General features: G+C 35.7%; 2 protein-coding genes across 2 annotated transcripts; one reads left to right on the top strand and one right to left on the bottom strand.

Annotated features, from left to right (window-relative positions):
* Positions 1–990: 990 nt before the first annotated feature.
* LOC130998443 (uncharacterized) lies at positions 991–3,155 on the bottom strand. Its single transcript, XM_057923857.1, has 2 exons — positions 1,414–3,155; positions 991–1,336 (listed from the first exon to the last, which is right to left on the bottom strand). Exons 1-2 carry the CDS (start codon positions 3,153–3,155, stop codon positions 991–993), a joined length of 2,088 nt encoding a protein of 695 aa, XP_057779840.1.
* Positions 3,156–9,564: 6,409 nt separating this feature from the next.
* Positions 9,565–10,691, top strand: LOC130998442 (mitochondrial import receptor subunit TOM9-2-like). The gene is made up of 2 exons (XM_057923856.1): positions 9,565–9,814; positions 10,339–10,691. The coding sequence occupies exons 1-2, from the start codon at positions 9,668–9,670 to the stop codon at positions 10,447–10,449; spliced, it is 258 nt and encodes an 85-aa protein (XP_057779839.1). The 5' UTR covers positions 9,565–9,667; the 3' UTR covers positions 10,450–10,691.
* Positions 10,692–11,815: the final 1,124 nt, after the last annotated feature.

The raw sequence follows: 11,815 nt of genomic DNA, 5'->3' as shown, positions 1-11,815 counted from the left end.
AGATTTTGGAGGATGCTGGGTATTGGACGTCGAATGTGTATGGATGGGAAAAGAAGACTTGTCCATTGACATTGTATATCCCTGGACCGGACGAGCAGTTCAGTCAAAAGGATACTGTTTCGTCTGGGCCTTTTGCTTGCATGGTGATGGAGCGCGTACTTTCTGATTCTCCTAGTATTACTTGGGGCAACACCCGAGTGAAAAAATACAGGGAGATTATTGCTGCAAGCGCTTTTAGTATGTGTGTTATTGATTAGATTTAGTATCCGTCTTGTTAATTTTATTATGAAGACTTTGAGAACTAAAGTGCTACATGGAGCAACTGAAATCGTATGTTTATTTGTTGTATTGCTGCGCATATTAACCATATTTCATCATTTCAAAAGGTTTGTTGCGCAAAATGGTTACTTTTTAGGGATGCGCATAGTTTTAATTGTTTTATGCGCATAGTTTACATTATCAATGCGCATAGTTTTAATTATTTTTATGCGCCTATATACCATTATCAATTCGCATAGTTTTAATTGTTTTTATGCGCATATTGACCATAGAATGCGCATAAAACAATTGAATGCGCATAGTTTAAACTTTATGAATGCGCATACATTAATAATTTAACAATTGAATGCGCATAGTTTAAATAGTGCATAGTTTAAATAATGCGCATACATTATGAATGCGCATAAAACAAATAATATTTCAAAATAAATAATGAAAATGTAATAAAAAGAACGGAAATTGTTGATGTTAAATAACTTAAAATAATTAACATAAACGAACGAAAAAAGCTATGCCTGTTGAGATAATAATAATAATAATAATAATAATAATAATAATAATAATAATAATAATAATACCTGCAAATTAAATAACTGATTCATTAAATATCAAATTAGAGGGCCACAGGGAATCAAACATAAGGACATATGTCATTAAACAACGTAATTCAAACATAGTTCAAACATAATTCAACCATAGTTCAAACACAATTCAGTCACGGGGAATCAAATAAGGACATATGTCAATAGTGTGCGATTCAGATCCACACAAGCTACATGTTAGAGGGCCACGGCTACTGCTACCTGAAGCAGTATTCTCTGATTCATTTCTTCGTCTTGATGTAGTTCTTTCAGTTGGTGCCCGATGGCGCGTGCTCTTTGGACGTCCAGCTTGTTTACCGATTTTAGGCGGATCAATGGCAATACCTTGAAGGTTTGCAGGAATCGTCCAGGAAGCTAGTGGGGGCGCTGAATTAACTCGATACGAGTATGCCTCGCGCAATTTTGCAGCCTGGTAATAATCCCCCACATGCTTAGATATATCATCACCTGTATGTCTGAACAACATTCATGCAAATATAAAAATATTAAATTCTACACAAAATAGAGCTCTACTTATCAGGATGATCAATACCTTATGGCTGCAACTGCATGCGAGCATGGTAGCCCGTTCGTATCCCACTCCACACACGTGCATGAATGCGTTTCAAGGTTCACTTTAAAAGTCTTGTTAGAACTCTTAACCTTGAAAGCAGTACGTGATATGGGAACGACCTCATATCTCCTTGATCTTTCCAATTCAACAGTTAGCTTGCTTGGAGCTTCTGGTGTCACATCAGCAGAAAATGATTTGGCGGCTTCATGTCTTTCATCGAACCACTTTTCTATGATATGACGGATTGCCTCAACCATGGAACATATGGGCAACCTTCTTGCCCACAATAAACGAGAATTGAACGATTCAGCAATATTTGATGTTAAGAAACTATATCGTGGAACAGGACACTTACATCTTGACCATTTCTCCGGGCCAACCTGCATCAATTTGCTATAAGCTCCACCTTCTTCCTTAAGAGCTTTTAAACTTGCCATCGCAGCATCAAACTCTCTTTCTCTATATGCATAAGCTGCTTTCTGATATAGTGCAACTGCTGCCTTGCCAAATCGAGTGAGTTTGTTCAACAGATGGTAGTAACACAAACCATGTGCAACCTCCGGATATACAGCTTTCACAGCATTCGGTATACTAACATGTGCATCAGAAACAATCAACATTTCTGAATTCTCACCATAAGCTGACTTCACTCGAGACAAAAACCACATCCATGATTCATCATTCTCTATAGGCCCAACACCGAATGTCAAGGGAAAGACTTGTTCGTTGCCATCCTTCGTCACTGCAACAATCAATATACCTTTGTTACGTCCCTTCAAGTGTGTGCCATATACCACAATTACTGGCCTTAGGCACATAGTATATGCCAGTCTACATGAACCTAGTGCCACAAAAAGGTGCTTGAACCGACCACTAGCATCAATTTCCAAGTCTGTCAACGATCCTGGATTGCACGTCCTTAACATGTGTAAGTAGGCAGGGAGCAATGAATACGATTCTTTGTGCCCCCCATATATCATCTCAACGGCACCATTTCTTGCTCGAATTGTCACACTGTAACTGATTTTCACACCATATTCCCGATGTAGGTCGGCCATAATAGTCCTCGGCTTCACGATTTCACCATCCTCACGCATTTTCTTTGCAATATGTGCTGCGATGACTCGAGCATGGAACTTTTGCACACCAGTGTTTACCATGTCCCCAATGCAAGTATGCGCATGGAACCAAAAAGATCCCTGCTGAGTGGCTCGTAACTGAAATGGACACCGATTCCGATATTTACATTTGAAAGTAATCATATCCAGGTCGGAACGAGGAATGATGAATTCTGCTCGATGTTCCAAATGCCACAAGCCAACAGCTAGCTTCAGAAGTTCTTTGCTTTCGAATATCGAACCTTCAGTTAGTTCGTCGGGATTTGGTATGTCAGCAAGTCTACCAGCAAAAAGATTCTCTGTAAAATCTTCTGGAATAACCGGAACTAACCAATTCCTCAACTCCTGCGATGCTTCTGGACCTAAATCTTCAGACAGACCTCGTGGGTTTGTTTGCATTATCATCGCCATAAGCTCGCCAATTCCACCCTCACGGCGTATCCACGCAATATGCTCTGCAAATGTTCCATAATCCACTCGAGCTGACTCCCGCTCCTCTGCTTCTTCTTCCTTTTCATCATCCCCATCAGAATCTGTTGATGGGACGTACTCATCATCATCAACGTCATCATCCCCAACAGATCTCATAGTGTGATGATTCATGGTTGAATTAGGAGTTGAATCCGAAAACTAATCAAACCCTCTCATCTGGTCTATGATGGAATGATCGACTGAAGTGGAAGAAGAAGGTATATCCACTGAAGGTCGATACACTTCTTGCTGCGGCGGTGGAAAAGTGCTCTCTTTCAAAGTCACATAAACCTGTGGCTCGACCTCAGTGGTGCATAATCGGAAAAGTTGTTCATCGTTGCTTAACAGAGACCGGATCAGCCTACCACATCGAGTTCTTGATAAATAATATAGATCGTAGCTTGGATTCAAAGAGTTGGCAACCAGATAATAGTCAATACTTTGTCTCAACTCCAAAATGCATATTTTATCGGCTCGAATGTAACAAAATGTTGCACTCCCACCATTGTAAAGAATATCATTCATATATCCTCCATAATTTACAATAATATTCTTCCACTCCGTCATCTAAAAAAACAAAGTTAACGCAATACTCGTATTAGAAACTATGCGCAATATGCTCAATTCAAACTATGCTCAATGCTCAATATAATATACTCCGCGCAATAGATTCAACATTTTCAACTATGCTCAAATTTAAACTATGCTCAATCATAAATACAAGCAACAAAGTAAATTGCGAAACAATAAAATTCAACTATGCCCAATAAAATACAGTAAAATTTTCAACTACAAAATTCAAGTAAATTGTGAGACCATAAAATTCAACTCTGCCCACAAAATTGCGAAAAATATACCTCGTTCCGATCAAGCTTTTCCTTGTAGTTTTTCTCAGCTCCCTTCCAATTTTTTTGTGAGTTCGTCGTAGGTTGGAGAAATTATTTGATCTATTTTAACACATTCACCCAACAAATGAATGGTCAAAGAAATGTAACACATTCACCCGTGAACTACGTGTACCTTAATTGATTACTATTATTATTATTTATTTTGAAGCCATTGTACATCAAATAGCTACTATACATGTGAATATTGTACATCAAATAGCTGCTATACCTAAAAATATTCACGTGAAATTTGAATAAATTGTGAAAACATAGTACATCACATATAACTTTTTGCATATAAGATTCTTCACGTGAAAGTGTAACAATTTTATTCGAATTATATGCGCAATAATTTTATTATATGCGCAATAATTTATATGCGCAATAAATTTAAAACTAATTTAATTATATGCGCAGTAATTTTATATGCGCAATAGTTTTAAGTCTATAATTATATGCGCAATAGTTATAAGTCTATAATTATAATTATTAAAACTAATTTTATATGCGCAATAGTTATATGCGCATTAATTTTTATATGCGCAATAGTTATATGCGCATTAATTTTACTATAATTTTAACTAATTTTATATGCGTATAAGTCTATAATTTTATATGCGCAATAGTTATATGCACATTAAATTTTTAATTAAAATACTAATTTTATATGCGCATAGTTACTGCGGAAATCAATAGTTATATGCGCAATAGTTATATGCGCATAGTTATATGCTAATTTTATATCTCAATCTTAACTTCCAATTATTAAAACAATGCGCATTCAAATTGCAAACACTGCGGAAATCAAAAAATTACAACGCATAGTAATACAAACAATGCTCAAATTAAGTATAACTCAACTATGCGCTCCAATATTAACTCTGCGCATATTAATTGCGCAGAGTTTGGACTATGCGCAATGAATAACTAACGGAATCACTCAGTACGTCGACATCCACACTGCAAATCATTTTCCCCAATCATTACGCACAGCTTTTTCAGGGTAAGAAATATTAAATTAATACAATGGGTATGGGGTAAATCATTTTCAAAAAGTGGGTATATGGGAAATGTAATTTGTAAAAGGTGGGTATTTTAGATTTCCTCCCATATATTCTCTCTCTATACCTAATATTTAAATAATTTCCATCAACCCACTTTATCTACTTTCTACACATTTCTTAATCTCCGTGCATAAAAGTAATGAGACATTTGTAATGAGACGGTGTAACGGCCCACACTTGGGGAAGATAAAAATATAATAAATAAAAGGGCTTATTAGAATAATAGAGATTGATGACATAAAACGAGTTTGCAATACGGTAAATTCCCAAAGATTCGATTAGGTTTAGTTTCACAACTCCGATACTACATTTTAAAACATTGCAGCAGAATAGAAATAATGAGTTTGAGCTCAACATGATTTAGACTAGTCGTTATTCAGGAATATAAGCTAGATCAACTGAGGAGTAGACAACAATTTGAACAGGGAACACTCTCCAGCTTAGCACCGTGCATGTCAACCGCCTAACCTGAAAACATTTGAAAAGAATTTGGGCTGAGTACTAATGTACTCAGTGGGCATGAGTTTTATAAAGCCATTTTATGAAATGATAAAGGTAGTTTATCCAATATCACAATCATGGCTCAGAAGGTTTTAAAACATAAATCCACTTCCGAGCATGACAAAAGCTTTTCTCGTTGAGGGCGCCCATGTGACGTCCGATTGTTACTCGCTGCTTAAGATCCCGACCACCGACAGATCACTTTCTTTATCCCATTTATTGATCTCGGGACGTACCCAGTCAAAATCAAGAATCTTAACCGTGCTTCGGAACGCATCCAGGCAGGCACCCATCCTTATAACGCTCTTAACTTGTTAGTGCACAACGGCGATCAACCCATCGAGCCACTAACCTTGTGTACACAATCCTCATTTAACGTGTTAGGCCAAATGAGGACCTTGATCGATACTTATGCGAGCATTAAACTATACAAAACGCACATAAAAATATTTATATTGGATAAACAAGTATTTTCATGAAAAATCAGAGCTTATATAACTCAAGATACATTGTATGTAAAATAAAGCCCACCTCGATAGTAGAGATTCAACACTCGGCTTGTTTGAAGCTTCACTGCCTTTGGTTATTCGAACCTATAAGAAATTCATTCTTAAGTAGGTTTCGAGGTTCCATTCTAATTCCAAAAGAGTAGAAATTTTTTAACTATTGATACACTTTGTCCGGATATAAATATTGATGAATTGATTATGGATATATCAAAGTAATCGTTGGGAATAATTAAGAGTAATTAGTATTCAAATAATTTATAACTTAATGGAAAATAATTAAAGAATTTAAAGATATGGGTTTTATGGAATAACTCTGCGCTGTCAGAATAGTTGTTGACTGCGCAGAGAATGTGAAGGATATGGGCTCGGCGAATAGAGGAGAGAGAAATCTAAAAAAAGGCACACCAAATCTCTCACAAACGTCTATTAGAAATCGGGAAGGGGGTAAACACAAACCGGCCTTAACGTGGGCCACCCAGATGGGTATAGTATCAGGGGACCGTTGCCTAGCGCCGTCGGGCATGTCGCCGGAGGACCGTTGCATCCGCACCTTCAATTCCGGGTCCTCGGTGGAGATACACAATAACTGACGCATCTCGCTTATTTGAGAAGGGGAGGTGGTAGATCGGGGAAAATCGACACAGGTTATGGCGTCAGCCTGATTCTCCATTATTGACAAGCCCCGACGGTAGCCACAACGACTCGAATATATATACTTAAGAAAATTGATGGAAAATGCACAGAACAAAGGGGGGATGAACGAGGAAAGTAAGGGAGAAAAGGGAACCTAGTACCTGTAAGCGGGGAGTGGTCGAACGGAAGAAAAGGAACAGAGCAGGTAACGGCAGGGAATCAGGAGGAGCAGGAAAATCTCAGAGGGTGCTAATGGCAAACGTGAAAGAAGAAGAAAAAAGAAGAGGAAGATGAAGAAGGGTATTTATAGGAGGGAGAATTTGAAACGAAATGGAGAAAGAAATCATTAGGGTTGGAAATCGTGTGATGGGAAAGGAACGACTCAGATCATACTACGATTTGGCGATTATAAATAAAGGGCTGAGATTTGATTATTTCAAAAGTGAAAATGTAGGGAAGTGCAAACGGGTACTCGAGTATGTCAGAGAACATTAAATACGAAGGGACGATACCAGTAAAAAGTCCTGCGCCGAAACACTGCGCCATTGTTACTTAGCTGGGCAGATTAACCATACTTGATCTACGAAAATTTGCAATAAATACTCACTTCTTTTCGTAGACTATGGAGAGTAGCTGATAAGGGGTAAGATCCTCATCAGCGCAGGACATTGCACTCAACGATCATTTTTTCATGATATTTATATATATGTGAAGGAAAACTAACAGCGCAGGTAGATGATGAAAACCAAAGGAATGAAGGAGAGTTCGCTTGAAGACAGCGCAGGTTTAAGAGCTCAACCAAGAACTTTACCAGCTCGCGGCCTTATGAAGTTCCGTCTGCGCAACCCTGTGACATCCCACCTGCGCAGCATTATGAGGACGAACACACACGGATCCTTGGAAAAATAATCTGCGCAGGAGGAAGAATAACCTGTGCAGGCACCCATAGACATACATGCGCAGACCATTAACCGTCTTCTGTTAAAGATGAAAAAGCTGCATGGTTGTTAGGAAAGGACAATCAAAGTGATAATGACACCGAGAAGACGTCCGTGCACGAAGAGTGTGTGTGAAGGATAAAAATACCATTGTACCATTTTCCTTGTAACGCCTATAAATACCACACCAGTCATTGTAATATCATCTTCTCCATACACTTGAATTTAACCGAAATATAAGAAATATCTTTATGTGCCTGTAGAAATTGCTTCTGGGAAACTCTGTTATCTCTGTGAATTTACTCCAACAAGTCTTTTCTTCTTTTTATCATATCATGATTCTCTTGTTGATGAAAGTAGATTTTATCACATAGGTAACAAAAAAATTATTTTTTTCAATTCAGATATTTACACAGAGAATTCGTAGGTGTTCTACATAGAATTCATACATTTTAATTAGTTTATAGTTTATAGTTTATATGTTAAGAAGTGTTTATACCATAGCTCTCCCATATATATATATATATGTGTGTGTGTGTGTGTGTGTGTGTGTGTGTTAAGAAGTGTTTATATGGTTAATTGGTTATGTTCCATTGAAAATTATATTTTTCGAGAGAATGGAGAATAAGAATAAATTAATAAATTCTACGTACAAACCAACACAAACTCATAAACAGATGCATCTAGTAAATATGGTGAAAATCTCGCCCCTCCAAAATTCGAATTCAAACCAATATGCTTGTTTATACGATTCATTGATTTGTTCGCCTCTTTTTCACGCATTCTTTATTCTCTAAATATTTAGCGCCCTCAATATATATATATATATATATAACGAGAGCACAACAACTAACACTACGCCAAAAATGCACATACATAACACTGCATAGATAACGGTTTTTCGAAAACCGTTATCTATGCGTGCCTTTTTTATAATAGATAACGGTTTTCGAAAAAACCGTTATCTATGTATTGTTATGTATGTGCATAGATTACGGTTTTAAGTAATGCGTTATGTATAAGCGTTATCTATTAGTCACAAAGATAACAGTACTCCGGAACCGTTATGAAAAGCGTTATATACGTGCGTCTATTATAACGGTTATTTCTACCGTTACGGAAACTGTTATGTAAGAACATGGATACATAACGCTAAGTCTGAACCGTTATTTTATCCGTTATCTATGAACGACTCTTTTTATAACTACAATGTAAGCGTTAGGAAAACCGTTATATATGACTGTTTTTTGACAACGATTATTCCGTCCGTTAAGAGGACTGTTATGTATGTGCATCATTTTTTTCCCTTTTTTTTATCAATTCATTTTTTCAAAAACCATAATATATATATATATATATATATATATATATATATATATATATTCTTAATCAAAAACTTGTTTATCAAAACATTAAAAATAAGAAAAAATTATTTTAAATTGTCATTTTAATGGATTAAAAGTAAAAATTATTATTAATTTTCAGATTAGAAATTTAATTAACGGTTCTGAGAATTATTTTTTTTTTCATTTTTTCCAATTTTGTATAATTTTTTTAAAACCATAATATCTATTTTTTTAAACAAATACATGTTTATCTAAAAATAAAAGTATAAAAAATTATTTTCACATTTGTATTTAAATAAACTATAGTTAATTTTCATTATTAAAAATGAAATAATTTTAAATTATCATTTGAAGGATTAAAAGTAAACATTATTATAATTTTTTATATTAGAAATTTAATTATTGTATAATCCCCAAATTCTTCCTCCCACCTAAAATCCCCAAATTCTTCAAAGTTCTTATCATTTAATTATTAAAAAAAAGAGTGAAGTTATATTATAATAATTTTATTGATCCATCAAATATTAAACAAAAATGAATATATATTTAAATATGAAAAAATAAAAATAAATTTATACTATAAAGGATAATTTTTATTTAAAATTATTTAACAGTAGTATTAAATAAAATCAATTTTGCAAAATGTTAAAAATTAAAGACCTTAAAACACAGTTCGCTCTAGTTTCTCTTCCACTCTCTCCACTCTCTCTCTCTCTCAAGGGTTTTAGATCCAAACAGAAGTTGAAGCGCCCACCCAAAATCTTCCATGGCCTCCAAACGCCCATCTAAGAGCAGCGACGATGGAATCTTATCGCGAATCTCCGATCACTCCATCGTGCGGAAGGGGAAGAGCGCCGGCAAGGCCGCTTGGATCCTCGGCACCACCGTCATCATCCTAGGGATCCCGCTAGGGGTGAGCAAAACCGACGGACCGGACCGAACTGATCGGTTTTTTTGGTCCGGGTCGGTTTTGGTCCATGTATTGGTCCGGTCCGGTCCGATTTTCTTGGACCAAAAATATTTCGGTTCGGTCCCGGTCCCAGGGAGGCCAAAACCGACGAAAACCGGACCGAACCGAATATATATATTTTAAATATATAATTAATATTTTTATTAATATTATTAATATTTATATTAATTTCTAATATTTTATTAATATTTTTATTAATATATTAATATTTTTATTAATTTCTAATATTTTTATTAATTTCTAATGTTTTTATTAATATTTTTATTAATATTATTAATTTTTTTTATTAATTTTTAATATTTTAAAAATGGTCGGTTTTGGACCGAACCGGACCGAGGACCGATGGCGGTTTCGGTCCGGTTTCGGTTCGGTCCTAAGGTTTTGGTTGGTCCGGTTCGGTCCAATTTTTTTTGAAAATTCGGTCCTCGGTTTCGTCGGTCCGGTCCGGACTGACTGCTTACCCCTAGATCCCGCTCATCATCAAGATGGATCGCGAGGCGCAGCTCAATGAGGCCGAGCTACAGCAGGCCTCTCTCCTCGGCGGTGCCGCCCCTGGCTTCATGCCGCCGCCACAGTGATTTCGAATGGAAAACCTCCATCTACTTAGGTGAATTTGATGCTGCTCTTCCACTGTCTCTCTCTCTCAAATAGCAGGGCACGACGCAGGCAGCCCACGGCAGGCTGCAACCGCTCATCCGCCCTCGGCCGTCGGCCCCTCTCGTTGCCAACCCGCCGCCCTCCGTCTCTATTGTCGCTGCTCCGCGTTCGTTGCGCTCCCGTAACTGCTCCCCCGTTTGATTCTCCGATGTTCGCTGCTCTGTTCCTGGTATTGATGAATTAAAATCCTAATTTTGTTGCTTCCTAATGGTAGTTGGCATACATAACGGTAGAGAACTGTTATGTATTCTGACAATGATAACGGTTAAAACCGTTGTGTAAAGTATAAAAAACTGTTAACTATGATGAAAAAAATAAATATATTTATAATACATAACGGTAAAATCATTAATACATAACAGTAAAAACCGTTATCTATAATAGTATAGATAACGTATAAATATATTAATACATAACGGTACAAACCGTTATTTATAATAGTATAGATAACGTATAAATACATTAATATATAACGGTACAAACCGTTATCTATAATAGTATAGATAACGTATAAATATTCGTTATGTATGCGCGCCACATACATAACACCACTATACTTAACGCAAGTCCGCATAGATAACGGATAAAATCCGTTATGTATGCGCGTTTTTGGCGTAGTGTAAGTTTATAAGGATTCAACCCTAACCGCTCTAATTATCTTAGAATGGATCCATTTGGGCCAACCTTTGACTTGCTGTGTTTAGGATTTTACCTAGCGATTTCACGTTTACCTTTGGGGTTTTTCACATGAATGTAATTTGGGCAGTGGGCCGATTGATCGAGTAGAGTTGTTAGATTGAGTAACTTTAGTTGTTTGGTAGGAGTTTTGTCCATTATAACATTTTTTTTATCTTTACAATATGAAAATGACTTTTTTTGTTATATTAGAGAAACATTAATAGATATTCCTCTGCTAAATAGTTTAGTGCATTAAATGATTTCGCGTAGAAATCTATCGATAGTCAAATACTAGGTTATTAATTAATGCAATTAACCGCTCTAATAAATAAATAAACTGAAAATTCGAAAATAAATAAATTAATTAATTAAAATCTGAAAATTTATTTTTTTAGAAAATAAATAAACTTAAAGTTTGAAAATAAATAAATAAACTGAAAATTCAGAAAATAAATAAAATGGAATTAAATAAATAAATAAACTAAAAAACTGGAAATAAATAAACTGAAAATTTGAAAATAAATAAAAAATAAATAAACTGGAAATAAATAAATGAATAAATAAACTGGAATTAAAATTTTCAGAAGATAACTAAATAAATAAACTGAA

This window comes from Salvia miltiorrhiza, chromosome 8 (assembly GCF_028751815.1).
Source record: "Salvia miltiorrhiza cultivar Shanhuang (shh) chromosome 8, IMPLAD_Smil_shh, whole genome shotgun sequence".
NCBI classification, from domain to species: domain Eukaryota; kingdom Viridiplantae; phylum Streptophyta; class Magnoliopsida; order Lamiales; family Lamiaceae; genus Salvia; species Salvia miltiorrhiza.
The sequence above is the reverse complement of the archived record's forward strand: the minus strand, read 5'-3'. Positions and strand labels throughout refer to the sequence as shown.

Excerpts from the sequence above, each read along its gene's own strand:
- LOC130998443 (XM_057923857.1), bottom strand. The coding sequence starts at position 3,155 with ATGAATCATCACACTATGAGATCTGTTGGGGATGATGACGTTGATGAT. Across the intron at positions 1,337-1,413 it reads CATGCAGTTGCAGCCATAAG|ACATACAGGTGATGATATAT; the intron begins GTATTGATCATC and ends AATGTTGTTCAG.
- LOC130998442 (XM_057923856.1), top strand. The coding sequence starts at position 9,668 with ATGGCCTCCAAACGCCCATCTAAGAGCAGCGACGATGGAATCTTATCG. Across the intron at positions 9,815-10,338 it reads TCCTAGGGATCCCGCTAGGG|ATCCCGCTCATCATCAAGAT; the intron begins GTGAGCAAAACC and ends GCTTACCCCTAG.